This window comes from Engystomops pustulosus, chromosome 2 (genome assembly GCF_040894005.1).
Source record: "Engystomops pustulosus chromosome 2, aEngPut4.maternal, whole genome shotgun sequence".
Lineage (NCBI taxonomy): Eukaryota > Metazoa > Chordata > Amphibia > Anura > Leptodactylidae > Engystomops > Engystomops pustulosus.
Window position 1 is genome coordinate 218,543,099 of NC_092412.1, and position 22,233 is coordinate 218,565,331.

The window sequence follows — 22,233 nt, forward strand, 5'->3', positions numbered from 1 at the left end:
GGACTCCAGGAACATGTTATATATGCTATACAGCAGCGGTTCCTAACCTTTTCCTAACCAGGGGCTGGCTGCACGTATACCCCACCATATGCCCCCACCCAGTAATAGCCCATCACTGATTCCCTCCATCTCATCCCATGAACACTGAAATGATAAGATCCAGAACAAGGGAATCATGAATCATAAGTGTCCCAATGAAAATGAAATGGAAGCCTCAAGAACAAGCTTTGGTCTACCACTGAATAAAAGGAACTACACCCCCTGACCCCTTACACATCAGATAATTACTCATCACTGATTCCCTCTACCAGCATCCTATTTATCACTGAAAGGATAAGAGCCATAACAAGGGAATCATGAAGCATTACACCTCCCCATAAAAACTGCACTAGTTGAGAGTAAAACCTAGCGACTTACAAGTTTTTACCAAGTATAATGCCAATTACATGAAAGGAGCGATGCCTGGAAGGTTGGCGGGATCCAATTAGACATTCAAGATAACTTTTCAGACCTACAAGAAAGATTCAGAAGAAAAGAGGTCAAAACCAACTAAAGCAGAGACTTCATAGAAACTGGACAGCGATGTTGAGCAAATTTATATGCTGATAATGTTCTCCTTTTATCAGTGGAAGGCAGAAAAGTATCCGCAAACTGCGACAGGAACCAAACATTATAGGGGCAATTGCGGCTGAGGCAAAAGGGCTATGATGCCAAAGCTCCAGGATAACAGAGGCCGCTGGCATCTCAATCTTTTTTTTGTGACGCGCCTTAAAGCAGCTGTAGCCTTGTGACTATGCTACAGCAGAATTACATTTAATTTCTTTTTTCAGCAGCAGCCAAGGACTGATGGGGCCTCTGTGGAAATGTGACTATGTTGCAGCAGCAATAGGATAATAGCAACTGCCGACTTCTCCTTTTTTGTCAAGGGCGTATGGTGACTATGGCCATGTTTCTCCACTGCCTCCGTCCCATTAAAGGAAATCTTTCAGCAGGAATGTTATTTTTAGCTGATGACAGGTTTTCCTTTTTCAGCATTCTGAAACATTTCAGTAGTTTATAATAGTTTATATTTCATTACCTGGCTCCCTGGGTGTGCAGCTGGGTGGGTGTGCAGCTGCACCAATCTATGTGTTTTTTGGTTCACAATAGAACATTGTTCTGTTGGGCTGGAGAAATTCAAATGAGGTCATCAGTGCAGTAATATACTGCATCAATATTGAACTTTACACTTTAACATATAGTTACTCTATTTTATGTAACTACATGCCATAACAACCCTTATTACATTGAGCTACACCGATAACCTCTCAATTATCAATGCAACAAGTCATGATCAAAGTTGGAGAAGAGATGGGCATTAAAACACAGTGGGGGAGATTCATTAAGCACATGAATCTTCCCCTCCCCACCAGTTTTTGGCCTTTTCCAACCCGCACACCACTTTGAACTTGTTGGGGCAGAGAGTGGGTGGGGAGTAGGGCGGGTGGAGTGCGGCCCTGGAAGTGAATGCCGGGCCCCCAAGATTTTTCAACAGAGACTAAACGTGGGTTCAGGCGCAGTTTACACTGGTATCCATTAAAAGGCCTCTTAGAGGATACGGTTGCCAGAGTTCCAGCAAGGGGAATTTTAAGACTGGTGTTGAGAACACCAGTCTTAATGAGTTCCCCACTGTCTGACAAAATCAAAAATCACTGTCTGACCAAATCAGAAAATCTAGACCTGTTAATCGTAACCACTACATTACTATTGAACATCACTTATATCATGGTAACACAAGAACAAGCCCTCAATTTTATAACTCTGCTTCATTGAAGTGAAGTGACTGAGCTACGGTAACAGAAACATCTCAAGGACAAACATTGCACACTTTTTGAAAAAAGGGAAACATGCTTTTCTGATCTTATAACTCAATGGGGCACATTTACTTACCCGTTTGGAGTTATTCACCGAAAGTGCATTGTCTGACGATTCACTAAGATCATGCACCCAATATCCTGCACATGTCGCTTCCCTGCTCAGGTCCACCGGAGTTCTCCTTCTTCTACCTGGTGTATGTAAGTGCATTGGATTGCGACACAAGTTGAATGTTAAATCCCACACTCAGTCCGAATCAGTCGGATCGTCCGATGGCACACCTTCCAATCGCCCAAAATCCGATCGTGTGCAACATAATCCCCTGCTAAATACCTGTGACAGTCGTGCAATCCCCGAAAATGTAAGAAAATCAGACTAAAGTGCGGCCACGGACCCTTAGTAAATAAGCCCCAATATATTTTTGATCATCTATCCACAAGCCGTGTTTCTTCAAAGCGGAGCAGCAGACCAGGAGTGTGCACAGCCGCTCTATTCATTCTATAGGGGACATTTATCAATGCTTCTACGCTTCAACAGATTACAGATTATTCCCTAGTTTGAAATCCAGATTATTTTCCGACTTCCCAGTACACGGCATGGAATATTAAATACTGACACTAGGAAGTACAAGTACAGAAAACAATCCCTCATACAGCTCTGTACATGAAAAAATTAAAAAGTTATGGATTTTTGAAGGTGAGGAGGTAAAAACAGAAACGCAAAAACAACAAAGAGCTGAGTCATTAAGGGATTAATTTGGTTTAAATGACTTTAGTTATGTTTGGCCTCTTTTTCTTGAAAAGTGGGGCAGAACTATTGAGGGTTCCAGCACTCAACTATACATATTTAAAATACTTTTTGTTATACCGGCCCCCAGGATTTTTTTTCAGAGGGATTACTGAGGTTGGGACTTTTGCATTGAAACGCTACAAATACATGTCATGGGTGCCCCTGCGACCCATATCCCGGGTCGCAGGTGCACCAGTGTGCTTTACTGTGCCCTTGGAGCCTGCCTGCATGTTGACTCTCCCGGCTCCAGCAGCGCTCTCCTCGCCCGCGCGTTCCCGTCTCCTAAGGAGCGCGTGCTGGCTCTGTAAAATTTAAAGGACCAGCGTGCCGATAATTGGCGCTGGCTGGCCGTTTTCCAAGATACATTCCTGCCCCTTCCTGTCTTCCCTGCCGAATCTTCGTGCCTTGTGTCTTAGAGAAAGCTCTGTTCCTATTTCCTACGCTGTTATTGTGATTTCCTGTTGTGGCCCACATTCCGTTAATGACTTCAATCCTATGCGGCCTGTCCTGACCTTCTGCTATGTCCCCGACTCTGATCCTGTGCTGCCTGTCTCGCCCCTGCCTGTCCCTGACCACGAGTTTGCTTTATGATTCTATTCTTCGCCTTGGCTGCCACCACGGACAATGTCGCGCCTGTGAAACGACCTGGAAGTACCACGTCACAGCAAGTCCAACCAGCTTTGCGGAGGGCTCTGGTAAAAACTGGGTACCACTTAGACAGCGGTCCCAGGTGTTGACTTACATCATCTTCAGCGGTGGTCCAGTGGGTCCACTACCCCAGGAGCCTGACAATACAGCATTGTACTTAACTTCTTTAACTCGGGATCCATACATTGAATGTACAAAGTTGTGAACTGGTATTACTATTGCATGACTGCAACTTGTGGAAGGCTATGGATGCCGTACACTGAACTAATCACAGGTGTCCTAGTACCAATTACTACAAGTAATCTTGAAACGCTTATCACTGTGAGAGATGCATGAACATGCAGCCACCCACGGTCCAGACCTAATTTTGCACAATGTGTAATGATCATTTCACCTGTCAGGAAAAATTCTATATAGAATGTGTGGATTTTTTTAATTTTTTTTTTTAAAAGGGGTCGTTAGAATGGAAATTAGTTTTTGCGTCTCTCTCCAACCTTTGTGAATAATTAACACTCAATCTGCTCTGCCATTCCTGAACATTGCTCCATTAATTCAGTCACAGTAAATCTTGGTGATTAGCTAAGCCTGCAGTGACTCAGGATATGTTAACTTACTACTTACATCTTAAGATGTCCAGCTTTCTATTGACATGATTTATCATACCTGTCCCTCTGTAAAGAAAGGTAAAATATATTATATAGCAATTATCCTAGAAATAGGGTCCCTTCACTATCTACACTCACCGGCCACTTTATTAGGTACACCATGCTAGTAACGGGTTGGACCCCCTTTTGCCTTCAGAACTGCCTCAATTCTTCGTGGCATAGATTCAACAAGGTGCTGGAAGCATTCCTCAGAGATTTTGGTCCATATTGAGATGATGGCATCACACAGTTGCCGCAGATTTGTCGGCTGCACATCCATGATGCGAATCTCCCATTCCAACACATCCCAAAGATGCTCTATTGGATTGAGATGTGGTGACTGTGGAGGCCATTTGAGTACAGTGAACTCATTGTCATGTTCAAGAAACCAGTCTGAGATGATTCCAGCTTTATGACATGGCACATTATCCTGCTGAAAGTAGCCATCAGATGTTGGGTACATTGTGGTCATAAAGGGATGGACATGGTCAGCAACAATACTCAGGTAGGCTGTGGCATTGCAACGATGCTCGATTGGTACCAAGGGGCCCAAAGAGTGCCAAGATATATAAATATTCCCCACACCATGACACCACCACCACCAGCCTGAACCGTTGATACAAGGCAGGATGGATCCATGCTTTCATGTTGTTGACGCCAAATTCTGACCCTACCATCCGAATGTCGCAGCAGAAATCGAGACTCATCAGACCAGGCAACGTTTTCCAATCTTCTACTGTCCAATTTCGATGAGCTTGTGCAAATTGTAGCCTCAGTTTCCTGTTCTTAGCTTAAAGGAGTGGCACCCGGTGTGGTCTTCTGCTGCTGTAGCCCATCTGCCTCAAATTTCGACATACTGGGGCAGATTTATCAAGCTGTCTGAAAGTCAGAATATTTCCAATTGCCCATGGCAACCAATCACAGCTCCCCTTTAAAATATTCATGAGCACTGGTGAAATGAAAGCTGAGCTGTGATTGGTTGCCATGGGCAACTGGAAATATTCTGACTTTCAGACTGCTTGATAAATCTGCCCCACTGTGCGTTCAGAGATGCTCTACTGCCTACCTTGGTTGTAACGGGTGGCGATTTGAGTCACTGTTGCCTTTCTATCAGCTCGAACCAGTCTGCCCATTCTCCTCTGACCTCTGGCATCAACAAGGCATTTCCGCCCACAGAACTGCCGCTCACTGGATGTTTTTTCTTTTTCGGACCATTCTCTGTAAACCCTAGAGATGGTTGTGCGTGAAAATCCCAGTAGATCAGCAGTTTCTGAAATACTCAGACCAGCCCTTCTGGCACCAACAACCATGCCACATTCAAAGGCACTCAAATCACCTTTCTTCCCCATACTGATGCTTGGTTTGAACTGCAGGAGATTGTCTTGACCATGTCTACATGCCTACATGCACCGAGTTGCCGCCATGTGATTGGTTGATTAGAAATTAAGTGTTAACGAGCAGTTGGACAGGTGTACCTAATAAAGTGGCCGGTGAGTGCATATGTACTTATGAGACACAATGGGGCAGATTTACTTACCCGGTCCATTTGCGATCCAGCGACGCGTTCTCTGCGCTGGATTCGGGTCCGGACGGGATTTATTAAGGCATTCCTCCGACGTCCAACAGGTGTCGCTGCTGCGCTGAAGTTCCCCCGAACGCACTGGAGTACATCGGCTCGGGCTGAGTGAAGGTAAGTGCAAGCTCCGCGACACATTTTTTGTTTTAAATGCGGCGGTTTTTCCGAATCCGTCGGGTTTTCGTTCGGTCACGCCCCCCGTTTTCCGTTGCGTGCATGCCAGCGCCGATGCGCCACAATCTGATTGCGTGCGCCAAAATCCTGGGGCAATTCAGGGGAAATCGGCGCAAATCGGATATATTCGGGTAACACGTCTGGAAAACGCGAATCGGGCCCTTAGTAAATGACCCCCACTATCTATACACATCTTTTCAAAAATGGCGGCTTAGATACAGAAGCTGAGCTCTCTGTAGGATGGGTGTCTATGTAAAGGTAATTTAGATACAGTGGCTCAGCCATAAGAATGCTAGATGTCGCTATAATATGGCATGTACATGCTCCAGTTACACGAAGAGTAGTGCAGTATATACAGTAACTGAGAAAGTCGAGGGCTGCTAGATGCTATTTTGGGGTCAGAGCTGACATGCCTCTATCTCTAGTCCAACCTGTGATGTAGGCAATCATAGGAGAGAGTACAAGGTAGAGCTTGCGAATTGTAATGCATTCTCTTCCCCAGATACCCAGATACCCTGGCAAATGCACTGCAAAATTTTTCACGCCATTAACCATACACATTGTTCTAATCTCATTTCCCAGTATTTTTACACAGTATAAGGCTACATTCACACGAACATATGGGGGACGTATATATACGGTGTATATACGTCCCAATTCACTTCTATGGCCTAGCGGTACGGTGCAGCACACGTGCGGCACCATACCGTTGTGTAGTCCGTAGAAAGATAGGACATGTGTATTCCTATGAGGAGGGGCAGGTGGTGAGCAGCGCTCATCCCCTGCTCCTCTGCCTGGCACCGATGTATGCCTGCACTACTATGGTACGGCGGGCATACACCGTGTGAATGTAGCCTAATACCCACCGTAATGGCCTCCACTCTGTATAATGCCCCTGTAACCTGCTCCGGACTGTTAGGCCGATACCCAATTCCATTTGTATCACAGTAGTAAACCGGAATATGAGAATGCAGCCTCAATTATATTTTATGTTGATTTCATTATTAAAATGGTGCTAGCACAAAATACGGTTTTGGCCGTTTCTTAATATCTCCCATTTTTTTAATTCACTTCTTATTGCCTTGTCCAAAAAATTTGCATCGACCACTGTACCTCAATAGTAAATAGACGGGATTCCAGCCTAACAAGACAAGATTTCACTTTTAATTTAGAATAATTTTGTATAACTATATTATTCCCAGAAAAAACTTGAGTTCTGACATAAACATTTACCTGAATTGATTGTTTCTTGCACTGTTAATTCAAACTTATTATACTGAATAGCACAAACACGGAATAATGTATACAATAAATCAAAGATGTAAAACAGCACATTTATGCCTAGAATTGTATTTAGTGCCAGGGAAGAAGCTTTTTTTATTTTGCATAATATAAGTGTATTTTCCTGCATATGATTCATTGTTTTATTATGCATCTCCTTACTTTATATTCCGGGGTTTCCAATATTAAGTTTGTAAAAACAATCATTTATTATTAAAATAGTTTGCTGTTGAGTTTGCAAAAGAGAGGCAGCCAGAAAATGGACACTTCTCCCGAATAATCCCTATGCATCTATATTCACCATAATATGTATCTGATGAAGGTCCTTCAAGACCGAAACGCCATATAAGTTTTGGATTGTAATATTGAAATTAAAGGACATCTAGCACCAGGATGAAGGAATGTAAACCAAGCACACTTGGAACTGCTCTTCTTTTAGCTTCTTTAGCCCTTATTTTTACAAAAAAAAAGGTTTTAACAATTATGCAAATGAAACTGGAGCCCCTTAAGCTCATTTGCATATAAAAAAAAATTGGTAAAAATTGGGGCTTAAGAAACTAAAAGAAGAGCAGATCCTACCAGAGGGGACACACATCTGCATGTAAGTGTGCTTGGTTTACAATCCTTCATTCTGGTGATAGATGTCCTTTAAATACCTATAAACATTTCCTTGGATTGAGTGACTGATTCCTGCAAACAGATTGTAAACTGCAGCCATATGACTTTATATAGCTGCAGTTTAAGGTCTAAACCCGTTTTACTTTACATGTGTCATATGGGCGCTATCCCAAGATTGGAGGTGGTAAAAGCTGTGAGGCTCCCATGATTTATGTACACTGAACATCAGGTGGACTCACAGTCTGTTTCAGGGGTCCTATCTGATGTTTATCTTAAAGGGACACTATCACCTGATTTTACCCCATTAAGCAACCAGCCCCCGCATGTCCTTTACAAAATATCCCGTGAAATCTCACCTGTTTACTATCTCCTTGTGTGAAAATAAACAGAGAAGAGTAATATTTTGTCATTTTGAGTCAGATTTAGAGGCTAAAGAGGGAGTACTTTAGGACAGTACTATACTACATAGAAACATGCTTTTGGTATCATATATCATCTTTATGATGGCATCAGACTTACAGATCTGTGTGCTAAATAGGCAGGAACTGCATCTTTATCTGTAGCTCTTTATGATCTATAGGGGTAATTTATTATGATAAAGGGTCAGCCCAAAAGCCGTGCCAGAGGCTGCGTCCTTTTTCATCGGTGAGGCTGAAAAACCAGGTGTTATGTTTACTAAAACAAGTGTTAAACCTTTAGATTTTTTTTTTGCAGACGTGGATACAAAATGGAAGCAAAATGGAGCCAAAATGCAACAGATGTGCAACGCCACAGACACGCTAATGTGAATTTGACCTGGAGCAATATCTGCACCTGAAAACCGGTGGCTAAAATGGCCACTTTTGGCTTTTTTGCCACATACAGAATCGCTTCAAAAACGTCACCTGGAGGCATTGCATTTCTTCACTGTGTGTTTATGGCCTAAGCTCACATACACACAAACAATATTTTTCGCCTGTATGATGTCCGTTGATTTAGCAGAACACATGTATCCCTATGGGCTAATGTACACGGTTATGTGCAAAACCTCCTGTACGAGTTGCAAACACTCAGAATGAGTTTTATTTCTGCTAATTTCCAAAACTTGGACAGTCTTTTCTGCTGTCATCATCCTGTAAGTGGACTTGAAACATCATGACACATGGGCCATAAACAATGGACACAGATCCATTTTTTTTGCCCCAGTTATCGCAGAAGTGTCCCAACAAGAGATTTTGGCCATCCTGTACTAGAGATATTGGCCATCCCGTACACTGTCACCGTGCGCTGGATTATTCCATCTACAGTATTTTTCAGACTATAAGGTGCATCGGTTTATAAGGCGCACCATCAATAAATGCCTGCTAAAACATCTAGGTTCATATATAGGGCACGCCGGATAATAAGGATGACTGACCAGCAGGTGGCAGACCTGTGCACAGTTCAGGCAGCTGTTGTCTGTAAGTACAGTTCATATATAAGGCGCACTGGACTATAAGGCGCACCTTTGATTTCTGAGAAAATCAAAGGATTTTTTTGTGCGCCTTATAGTCTGAAAAATACGGTACTTCAGTGAGATGTAAAATAAATTGAAAAGGAGTGTCCCTCATTCAGGCTCTATGAGAAACAATGGGGAACATCACAGATAGCTTTAACCTGTGGTCCCTGTGTAATACAATCTTAATTGCAGCACTAAGATTAATATACCCTGCTAATTATTCCTGTCAGCTTCCATATAAGCCCAAACATCCCAGCTCTGCTGTGAACATCATCTCCCAGGAACAGAAGAGCACATAACTCCCCTCACAGCTGTGATTATATCTCGGCTACTATAGAGCTGCTTGATTTAAATGCCTATGTAGGCCTGTTATTTGCCACGGTTCCCTAATGCCTTTATAGGCACAGTGACATTTTACATGCATAATATTGTGGACTATAATGAGAGATTAATATACCTATGCCCTTTTCCGTGTGTAAGTGTTATACTGTATATAGAAAAAAAACCTTTGTATAAAATGCATTCCCAGAGCCAAGGCTGAGACATTCCGCAACATATTTCTGCAACAGATTAAAGTTGCTCCCAAATGCAAGAAGATCTACCATCAAAATGCAGCATAAACCAGGAACACTTACTCATGGATCCAGGCACTGTGACTGTGGCAATCTTCTTATATTTGTTATCCGTGACGTCTTTCATTCTAAAATCTTAAATGATGCTAATGAGCCAGAAAGGCTATGGGCATGTTATCAGAGCCCCTCCGAGATGCAGATTCACAGATTGTTACATTCTGAGGAGCACTTCCCGTTCTCCACTGCTGCCAAGTATACAGGAGGTGCAGGGGGAGGGCGAGACTGAGACATGCTGCTACATTATCACAACTGGCTGTAAAGCCAGAGCACAAAGGGCTTCTGCAACACGCCTGTAGATGGTCAGGTTTATTAGCATAATTTTAAAAGTTGATTTTAGAAGGAGGCCATAGATAACAAATATAAGAAGATTACCACAGTAATCTCCAGATTGCCTGGAGTAAGTACCTATAGCAGGGTTGATCTATTATTGTCTAATGAATGTGCTACACATGAATTACAATTTCCTAATACTGTTATTTGACTGCTATTTTCGTGTGAACACCCTGCACTGTAAGATGGATTTGTAGAGCTGGTCAGGACTGACCTTCCCCATGTTCTATTTATTGTATATCCAGATGGGTTATGGGTGAAAACCCTCCTGATGCTAAGCCCCCATCACATTGGACCAGGTAGTCCAGGAGGTGTAAAGACTCACAATCACATCACTAGCCTAGCCTTGAAAATTCTACTCATTTCATCACATCATTTCCATAGATAAGTACCAATATGTTTCTTTGTTATTCCATGAATTGTAGAAGTCCTTCATTAGGTAACAGAATCCTTCATTTTTTAATGTCTTTTATGTCGGAAAACTGGCATGCAAGGCATAGTACATAGGAGTCAGTGGTGGACATTTATCATATACGGCACTAGTGCATAGGTGACACCTCTCCATGTATTATGAAGATGACTACACTCAGTCAGCAATTAATTATGGGTGAATTGTAATGTTTAAAGGGTGATGAACTATAATACAAGCTTTAATTGAAGACCAGTACAAACTAAGGCTATATTCACACTGCCGTCGCCCGTCCGTACCGTACCGTAGCGGGCAACGGCAGTGCACGGGGAGAGGAGGAGGAGGTGAGCGCAGCTCACCCCCGCCCCTCTCCATAGAGATACATGGCGCACGGCGCCGTATTACGGGAAAAAATAGGACAGGTCCTATCTTTTTCCCGGGTATGGAGCGGTACGTGTGCAGCACCGTACCGCTCCCGTAGGGCGCCGTGCGCCCATTGCCGTCTATGGAGGACGTATATCGGCCGTATATACGTCGGCCGTATATACGTCCTCCATACGGCAGTGTGAATGTAGCCTAAGGGACACATAAGAGAAGATTTATCAAAAGTTTTGTAAGGTAAGACAGGACAGACTTAGACAGAGTTAGACTAGGCAGTTTTATCAATGTGTCATGAAACCACTCCCTCTTGTGATAGGCCACACCCCTTTGCCATTCTAGTCAGAACTGCCTGTTGTTGCCACATATAAATCTGCTCATAACACTATTTGCCTTTTTATGTCATTTTCTTTATGTAAAACTTTGAATTTATGTCTCTAAATAACCCAAATAATTCAAGTAATAAAAATGAGAGAAGTATCTGTCAAGTTTGGCTGGTATATTACTGTGACAGTATCTGTAAAGTCATCTCATAGAGCTTCTTTTATCTGCTTCTCGGCAAAGGTGTTGATGAAGTTTTCTGGCTGTATGGTAGGTTCAGTGCAGAGGTTACTTATTGCATCTCTCAGGCTGCCATTGTTACAGCAGCAGCCATGTCTCAGGCATAGACCTTGCTTTAATAATACTTGACAGAGATAATAACTTCGTGCCACTGCTATCCTGGCAGCTACAGAAGCCGTCACTTCACATTGATATCCAGCTGCAAACATGCTCGAGCAATGCTACATGGATTCTGAATTAAGTGACTTTAAGTGTAACTGTAAAGCTATATTGATTTTACCAAATTATTATATGCGATTCCCCCTTTGAAAACAAACAGATTGATACCTACTTTGTTCTGCTCGTCCTTTTCTTTCCAGAGTTCTGGCATTTTCTGTTCTGAAACTGTTTGACAAAAATCTTTCTCACTAGAAGTGAAGTGGGTGGAGACTAATATCTGTCAATCTTTGCCCTCAGACTGAGGTCAGTTAGCTTGCCCACAGATCCCATGATGCCTTCTGTTCTCTCTCAAAGTAATTTAGCATTAATTTTTTTTTAGTTTTCCACAAGTAAATCCACTGAACACCGCACAGTGCACCTACAGGATGTATATGGTGACCAGCCTGGCAGCTTCCATCACATGGAGGTGCAGGAAACATGTAATAAGTGGTAAAAATCATTAGTAACCCAGTTACATGTAGTCTATGCCTGTGCTGTGTGAGGACTAAGGGGAAATAACTTATCTGGACAGAGCTGATATTGCCTATGACAAGGTGGGGTTAGTGAGCAGTGAGTAGAGCAGAGACAGACAGAGAAACTGAAAGGGATTAGGGGAGACTTGTACCTCACTATTCTGTTCAGGAGACATCTACATTCACTGTTCCGTAGGCTTCCAGCTCTGTGAGCAGCTCCTCCCCTCCTCCGACAGAAACAAAGCATACAGTGGGATATGTTTGTGCCACACATTGTAAGGACACGTCGGGAATCCGCCCAACGTGTCCTACAATGTATGGCACAAAATGTAGTGTAAACCCAGTGTTAGACACATTACATAGACACTCCACATAGACACATTGGGAGAGATATTCAAGGGTTTGTACACCGGTTTTCAGGAGTACAACCACTAAAGTAATTACAGTACTTTGCTAACCACTACTAGGCATTGCCATCATTATTATCTTTACACTACCTCCATTCCAAGGGGGCATGAATGGGAGCAAAGAAGGCGGTGGAGTTGAGTAGAGCCCCTTGTGATGCCAAGGGCTATATCCAGTGATTTTACATATACTACCCACAATCCTTAGTGGCACGCTATATATACATCACTTAAAAGAAACCTATCTGCTGTTCTCTCTCACTTATTTTGACATCACTACCTTTTAGAGCAGCTCACAAGGATTCCATCCCATTCTTTATCTTGATTTTTTGCAAAGAATGTGGGCACTAAAATAGAAACTGTCTCAGATTGTTACCAAGAATTTGTAAACAATTTGTGAACAGAAAACAATTTAATTCAATTTGCTTGTCTTGATATAATATTCAATTACAATAGTTGAAGACCAATATTTAAGACATTTAAAAACATATTCATGCATAGAAAAATGGCGATTATATATAGACAAAAGACGCGATTATACATAGACAGAGAAGTAAAACATGAAATCCTTTTTAAGGTACTTTCATAAAATTCCCAAAATGGAAAGAAAAAAGTTCACAGATATTTGATAGATGAAATCTATATTTGTCGATTAACATATATGTGTTAAGGTTTACGACCAAGGGGTAAGTATTCCAGGAGGTTTGTGTTTTCAGGTCATAGGGCCCTATGCCTGTAATACACGTTTTTATATAATAAAAAATGAAAAATAAAATGAAAAATTATAAATAAAAATAAAAAATAGACAATAAAAATTTGTTTCTTTGAGCAGCTTTCAATCTTTTAAGACAATTTTAGCCTTCATGTGGTACCTTTATGGTTTGTAATATGCGACTGTTTGTTATATTATTTGGCACTCACGGTTAGTTGTTATTCAGCTGGGCTGATGTTAGTGTTTCTTAGCGGGACCGTGTTGCGATTTTCTGCGGGTTCCGATCACCAGCTATGTCTATTTCGCCGCTTTGTCATCCCAGGGGACGTTATGTACAGTGTCTCTGGGCTGTGCAAGCTGGATGCGTTCTTTGTTCTGTAGTGGCATTCAGAACGCCGTTGAAGACGCCGCTGATGACGCCTTTGACCGTCTTGTGGATCGTGGGTTTTCACCTCCCGCAGCCCAAACTAGCTGATCTTGATATCATGTGTTATCAGCTTTTGTAGTATCAGCTTTTGTAGTACATACGGCGTTGAAGCTTCCGGAGCAAGGTTATTTTGTACCTTCAAATAAATAGTCCACCAATGTGAGTCATAGATGTTGTAAAGTATGAAGTTGCTCAATTCTTATGACATATGCTAGACGCGTTTCGAAACGTGAAGCTTCTTCTTCAGTAGCTTGAAAAAATGTGTATACCTCCTTCTGTTCACTCACTTTTATACCCCCTGTTGGTTGTTTGTTAATGCCCATCCTGGATTCCTTCCCCTGGTCACCTTGTAAACCTGGTGTGGATTTTTCAAAAAGTTATTTTTGAGATCGGTATATGAAGATTACCTACATATAATCAATAAATGTAGTTTCACAGTAGAACAATACAATTATATATGTATGTTAGGTGGGGGACAGTAGGAGGTTTATATATGAGTTTGACACGCTGATACCCAAGGGGTTAAATGCAGAGTTGGAAAATTTTGGCTTTTTGTAATGGATGGGGCACAGCGGAACACTCTCCACGATAGTCAGGCTGTTTTCCAGCACTCGTGGGGGTCTCCTACAAAAGATTGAAAGCTGCTCAAAGAAACAAATTTTTATTGTCTATTTTTTATTTTTATTTATAATTTTTCATTTTATTTTTCATTTTTTTATTATATAAAAATGTGTATTACAGGCATAGGGCCCCATGACCTGAAAACACAAACCCCCTGGAATACTTACCCCTTGGTCGTAAACCTTAACACATATATGTTAATCAACAAATATAGATTTCATCTATCAAATATCTGTGAACTTTTTTCTTTCCATTTTGGGAATTTTATCCTTAAAAAAGGATTTCATGTTTTACTTCTCTGTCTATGTATAATTGCGTCTTTTGTCTATATATAATCGCCATTTTTTTATGCATGAATATGTTTTTAAATGTCTTAAATATTGGTCTTCAACTATTGTAATTGAATATTATATCGAGACAAGCAAATTGAATTAAATTGTTTTTTGTTAACAAGTTGTTTACAAATTCTTGGTAACAATCTGAGACAGTTTCTATTTTAGTGCCCACATTCTTTGCAAAAAATCTGTGTATATTTGTTCCTTTTTTGGTGAAAAGGTCTTGATGGTAGCACATAGAACTGGAAAGGTTGGAAATTGATAAGTGCCACTACAATATCCCTAAGCAAAATCATTCTTCATCTTGTTGATCCATACATAATTTGATGTAAAATCACATTTCCTTTATTATGCAGAATAGCCTTGGCACTGACGTGAGTAAGATGAGCCAGGAGAAGACTTTCCTCTTATTTCTCCCATCTCCTTCCTCCTGCTCTTTTCCCTGTGTGACAGTAAAGCTTTGCACTGCACTAGTAGTTATTGTGCTTTTTCTGCTGCCTGTGAGAGACACACAGATAAAGCAGTAGCTACACAAAGTACCTGAGAAAAAGTACAGACTGCTGCATCCTGTAACCTTCACTCAGCACACACTGCCGACAGCTGAATATCTGCTTCTCTCACAAGCTGCAGAGGGAGGGGAAGCCAGCGACTATGGGCTGTCAATCAAGGACTGGGAGGTGTGGCTGTGCAGGAGAGTGATGAATAAGCAGCACTCAGCTTCAGGGAAGATGTTGATCGGACTCACCTCAGGTCATTTATATAAAGTTTTAGGAAGTTTTAAGTTTGCAGACATGGAGAGAGACAATATAGGGAAAGGTGTAATGCTTTCTAATGGTAATTTATGAATATATATTTATTTTCTTTTGGGGGGGGGGGGGTTATGTGACAACAGGTTCCCTTTAAATGTAGGGCTGTTCATGTCACCATAGAATGTACAGCAAAAATTGTAGGTAGTTTATGTAAGGTTCCTGGAAGTAGTCCTGAGAATATGTGTAATCATATCACAGATCCCCAGAATGGTTCATTTTCAGTAATACAGAAATATAACACATTTGGGCAGCATGCTATGTGTGAAAAAATTGTGGGGAAAACATTAACTTCTAAAATAACCTTAATACAAGTAGAGAGGACCATTCCACAAAAATGTTGCCCTAACATAGGGCAGTAATGTATGATGACAGATCTGTTAAATGTTAAAAATGTATTTCAAGAATAATTTATTTGTGCTCGCATAATGTTAATAATATTATTATCTTGATTTATTGAAAAGAGTAATTTTTCATACTGCCATTGTACTGGTGGGTTCTCTTTCCTAAAAAATAATTTGAAAGACCACATTAAACTGTATTTTCTTAGGCATTATTTTTATTAGAGATGGTCAGCCTCTATCACTTGTGTTGTACCATTATATGGAGGTTATTAGATGTGGCTATGATGCCGCAATGGATTTTGAGCTTTCTTTACTGTCAAACAATTGTCTTTATAAAGAGCAACACTTAGCAAATATTCTCTGGAGATAATGATCTCATGAGCTTTTCCCATTAAAACATACGAAACAAAAAATAAAAGTTCAATCTTTTAAAATAATCATGATAATAAATTTTACATTGTTTTATACATCTACGGCGTATGTACAACAAACTGAAACAAACTCAGTGTAGTCTGCCAAACCTACATCTACCTATCTAAATGATTGCTTGGCAGAATTTTTAGAGCAAACACTGCTTTGGCACAACTAAACTCAGGGCAGAGACTAAATTAGACTTAGCCTTACTAGCTCCGGCACATACTGTGATTCCAAGACATTGGAAGAGCCCCGCGCCCCCTACAGTAGTCCAGTGACTCCAAGAGCTCAGTTTCATGTGTAGAATGGAGGATATGGTGGCCAATGACTCGGCAGACCCAGGTAAGATGATTACTACAAGACTCCCATGGGACACATATCAAAGCTCCCAGGAATTCCAATACCTCTTCCTTTCATAAATAGTTTGCACCCTACTCTAGTGTGTTTCCCATTCCCCTTGTATGTCCAACCCCCCCATTTCTCCCTTTGTCCTTTTATATTTTTAATATTTTTGCTAATTCATTGACATACTGGGGCACATTTACTAAGGGTCCGAATCACGGTTTTCCAGAATTTTTCCGTTTTGCACCGAATTGCCTCGGGATTTTGGCGCACGCAATTGTATTGGGGTGCATCGGCGCCAGCTTTCACGCGACAGAAATCGGGGGGGGGGTTGCCGTCAGAAAACCCGACGGATTCGGAAAAACCACAGTATTTAAAAAAAAATTGTGTCACAAAAATAGCACTCACATACACCAGGACGAAGGAGGTGAATTCCAACGCAGCAGCGACACCTAATGGACATCGGGCGCACGACCTTAGTGAATCCCAGCAGAACCCGAATCAGCGTCGGAGAACACACCGCTGAATTGCGACTGGACCGGGTAAGTAAATCTGCCCCACTGTGACAATCACACACTTATAATGATTTTGTGATGTATCTTGTTTCATGTTCCATGATTGGAATTTATGCCTTTACCTCCAACATGCCTCTCTGATGACACACTTGAGCCTGCGTGATCAGTTGTATCGTGCCATCGACTACTTGTCAATTTCCTTTTATTTTGTTCTAGTAAATGTTGATTACACATAAATTAGACTTAACATTAAGGGCCTAGCTTACTGATCAGTGGGGCTCTCAGTAATGAGACCCCTACAGATCACGAAAAGGAGGGGTCTGTCGCTCCGTCAGACTTACGGAGCAGATGCCCGTGCATGACTGTTCTGCTCCATTTTCCGGCAATTTCTGTCAGCTCCATAGAGATTAACGGAGCAGAACGGTCATGCACGTCCGTCTTCTCCATTAGTCTGAGGAGCAACAAGTGGTCTGACGGAGGTACGTGAGACCCCATTGGACCCCTCTTTTTCATGATCTGTGGTGGTCTCAGTGCTGTGGAGCTCCTGTGGATAGGGCCTAACTTTTGTTCGTGGAAAAACCTCTTTAATCAAGACTGTGTGCCAGTTTTGATGAATCTGGCACCCTCTGCACAACCCACAGGCAAACTGCACATAGTACTAACTGCACTAGTTTTGAGAAATGTAGGTCATTGTCTCTACAAGATGAAGGAGCCATGGCATAAGAGTGAGTGCCTCATCTCCATATTATACATATTGGCCCATACTGCACTAGTTTTGATGGGCCATAGATAGTAATATCACAAATAGCCACAAACAAGATGATGGTGTGTGCATTAACTCCAGCACAGTTTAATGATAAAGCATCTGGCATTTGCAGAGATGTAATGTAGTTTATGTCCAGGATTGAAATATTAATGCAATAATGATTCGGTTGAGTATTAAATCAGATCCACAGCAAGTTACAATCAATACAAATAAATAAATAAATACAGTTTGTATGCCAGAATGTAAAATATGACGGCAGTATTTCTTACACATGCTAAGTAAAAAGCCAGACAAGCAATAATACATATAAAGGCATCTGTCATGAAAATGCTTGGAAAGTAAATTTTGCCATGTTTAGAAGTAAAAAAAAAAAGAATTAAAACCAAGGCAGATGACACATGAATGGAGTTGTGGAGGTGCCTTCAGGTACCACAACTAAGATGTACAGTAGCAATATAGTGGATGACATTTATACAAGTTTTATCACACACAGCAGGACACATCTAATCTTGAAGGGGTATTCTCGTATGGGCATTCACATTTAATTAAATTCAATTGCCATATGCAAACATTTCTTCAATTGGATGTTATTTAAAAAAATGTTCCTGTGTGAAGATAATTTCTCATAAATGTAGCCATGTTGTCCCTTAGAAACGAGATAGCTTCCCCGGATACGACCACGTCACACTCTGGCAGCGGTGGCCAGACATGCGCTAATGAGCTCTGCCTGACCACCTGGATTCAGCGATCATTACCACAGGACAACTGTAGGACATGCAATAACTCCCAAACATTTAATATTCAGAAACTTTTTGTTTCTTTGTGCAATCCCTCCAGCAGAGGTGGCCGTATCCGAGGACACAGTCTTGTTTCTAAGGGATCATATTACTACATTTATGATAAATTATCTGCACACAGGAACATTTTTTTAAATAACATCTAATTGAAGAAATGTTTATATATGGCAGATTAATGAAACTGAAAATGAATGCCCAGATGAGAATACCCCTTTAAGCGTAATCTTAAAAGTTGATCACTTCTGCAGTGAGATTACATCTGGCAGAAGGAGGAGGAAGAGCTGAGAGAGCAGAGGAGGAGCAGCCTTATTCAGCCCATAAACAGCAGATAGAATAGATTACATTTAGAGGCTTTAGAAATGTTATCAGCTTCTTATCTATGAGATGTCGGTGAGAATATTGGAGGGAAAACTGATTTAAACACCCTGCTAGAAAAGTAAAAAGTATATTACAAAGTCTACCATTGATGTAAGCTATCTCATTAAAGGTTTTGTTACACTTTAAATCCATTATCATTTATAATGCATAGATTAAAACCTGGGCCAGCACTAGACTGGTCATAAAAGGCTTAAGAGGCCAAAGCGGAAACTTGTAAGTTTCAGGACAGTTGCATGATGTCTGTTAGGACTATTCCTCAATGGATCTATGTGGATGTTTTCTTGAGGTTTTAAAAAGTCTCCAACATAGGTCTTTTATATAATTGGAATGCAAAATTAATTTAAACTCAGATTTGAATTTAGAGGGGTTGTCTACTTTCAGGAAATAATTTACATGGTTTGTGTAATAATAAGTTATACAATTTTCCAATATACTTTTTGTATCAATTCCTCACATTTTTTAAGATCTGTGCTTGCTGTCCTTCTATAGAAAGCTTCCCAGTGGATAGAAATCTGTCCATGGTGGACACGCAGGTGCATAGCTCGTTATAACACACAGGGGGCATGGGCTGGCTATACACTAAGGGGCAGAGGGCTGGTAGGCTATATACTGGGGTGCATGGGCTGATTGGCTATATACTGCAGGAGCAGGGGGCTGACTATATACTGGGGGAATTGGCTGGCTAGCTATATATTGGGGTACAGGCACTGGCTGCCTATATACTGGGAACAAGGGCTGGAAAGCTATAAACTGGGGGCAAGGGCTGGCTTGCTAACTATATACTGGGGGGCAGAGGCTGGCTAGCTATATACTGGGGGGGCAGAGGGCTAGCTATATACTGTGGGTGGGGGCTGTCTAGCTATATACTGGTGGCATGATCTGGCAAACTATTCACTGGGGGGGCAGGGGCTGGCAGGCTATATACTGGAGGCATGAACTGGCAGGCTATTCACTGTGGGGGGGGGCAGGGTCTGACAGGCTATATACTGGAGGCAGGGGCTGGCAGGATGTATACTGGGGACCAGGAGATGGCAGGCTATATACTGGGTGGACAGGGACTGGCAAGTAATACACTGGGGGTAGGGGCTGGCAGGCTATATTCTGGGGGGCATGGACTGGCAGGGGATGGCAGGCTATACACTGGGGGGCAGGGGCTGCCTAGCTATATAATGGGGTGCATGGGCTTACTGGCTATATACTGTGGGGAATGGGTTGACTGGCTATATACTGTGGGCTGGCTGGCTATATACTGGGTAGAGGCTGGCACCAATGCATTTCCCACTCTAGGCTTATACTTGAGTCAATAGGTTTTCCTGGTGTTTTGTGTTACAATTAGGTACCTCGGCTTATACTCAGGTGTATACGGTATACCATATTTAAAATGCTTATTTCTCCAGTTCTCAGACTCTTAACCTTTCCCCTGCATCATAAATGATTTACACTGCTAAAGCTATGGTTGAATCTGTCTTGGGGCCTCAAAACCTACTAGAGAATAGTGTTTCTACTCATGTACAGACACAGTACAATTGTGAATATAATGGAAAGTTTGTTGACAGCTCAGAGACCAAATAAATAACAAGGCTCCTGGACATGGGCTGGAAAAGGTTAACTTTCAAAAATATATCACAAGGGAAACAAAGTCGTATAACAAATCTGATATTCCTTTTTCTTGCCAGGTGTGGTAGAAGCGTGTCTCCTGCATCTCCTGAAGAGAAGGGCAGCTGGATTCTTGAGGAGCGATAAAGTTGCAGCTTTATTCATGAAGGTCGCCAAGACATGTGCCACGGCTGCAGATATATGCAAAAAAGTGCAAGACCTACAGCAGCAAGTGGATGGAAGGTGAGACAAATCCGTACTATAAAAAGTAGTGTTTAAAAGACAATGGGGCTCATTTACTAAGGATGTGCTGCTTACTTTCGTCGGACTGTGCACCTTTTTTGGGGATTACGCGGCTTGGACAGGTATTTAGCAAGTGTCTGCACCGGGATTTTGGCACAGGTGATTCTTTTTTGGCGCAGGCCTCCATGGGACACAATTTAGGGGGATGTGCCGTCGGACTGTCCGACTGATTCGGACTGAGCGCGGGATTTAACTTTCAAATTGTGTCGCAAGGCCAAGCACTTACATGCACCACTAAAAATATGGTAAACTCTGTCGGACCTGAGCGGGGAAACGGCCACTAGCATTTTAATTCTTCATTACAGTGTTACATCACAGCATTTTTCTGCTTAGGGCAGCAACATTTTACATAACAGCTAATTACATAGTAGCTTATATTTTAAGGACCCATTTGTATATGAATTATGCTTATTCCTGGAATACCCCTTTAAATAATCCCCTTAAAGGGGTTGTTCACTTTCAGCCAATAATTGATATTTTATGTGTAATGAAAGGTTATACAATTTTCCATTGTTCTTTCTGTATCAATTCCTTGTGGTTTTCTGGATCTCTGCTTGCTAACATTCAAGATCATTGTAGTTTCTGAATTTTTAATGCTGCCATGTGAGTTCACTGCAAAGGAGCCAACTGAGGCTCTGTCGCCCAGGGGCCTACTGAAACCTGGAGCCGACACTGCAAGAAGTTCAGCTAACACAGTAATCTACATTACCTTATGTTGCCTTTGTTTTGGTCTTGTTATCTCGTAGATTTTGTGATTATTTATTTCCGAGTAGCCTAGGAATACCTATTTGTAAGTGTACTGATGTTATTTCCCTGGGTGCAGTTGTCAAACAGCCTTTTCCAGCATCGTGACACCAGTGAGTAAATGACTGTGACACAAACACAAGATCACAGCCAGCTTTAATAAGAGCGACTCCTGAGGTGTGACTGTACTCCACGCTTTCTAGTTTATTTTTTTTCTTGCACTACAAAAAACTGATGCTCCTTTCAAGTCAGCAAAATGTTAGTTCCGCTAATTAGTCATTGAGATCTCACATGGTTCAGTGTTGTTTGTTTGATTCTGTAGTAAGACTAAGACACGGGTAGACAATGCAGGGGGTTGACTGTCATAGACCTGTTTGCAGATACCTGCCTCAGTCAATGTATGGAGCGGTACTTATCCAATCCACTTTTTCCCATTTACTGAGACGATTGAGGTCTTGCTTTCTGTGGGACAAATTTAATTTTTACAAAATACATTTGTGCCATTTTCATTGTTTAGAAACCCCTCCTGAATACTAGAAACTCCATACTCCCAACTCTGACTGGCAGTGACAGATGTGGCCAATCCGGCTGTAAATGCTATTTCCAATAGAGCCAAGACTTTCAGAAGCAACACTACGAACAAATTATTTTATATTAAATCCTTCATGAACCGCTCTTCCGAATATG

At 41.6% G+C, this 22,233-nt stretch overlaps 1 protein-coding gene across 2 annotated transcripts in view; it reads left to right on the plus strand.

Annotated features, from left to right (window-relative positions):
• The window catches only part of SGSM2 (small G protein signaling modulator 2), a 221,293-nt gene that overhangs the window by 117,415 nt on the left and 81,645 nt on the right, over positions 1-22,233 (plus strand). For both annotated transcript variants that reach the window (XM_072138185.1, XM_072138186.1), the window contains exon 3: positions 20,580-20,742. In XM_072138185.1, the coding sequence (XP_071994286.1) occupies positions 20,580-20,742 (163 nt within the window). The remainder of the gene's footprint in view (positions 1-20,579; positions 20,743-22,233) is intronic.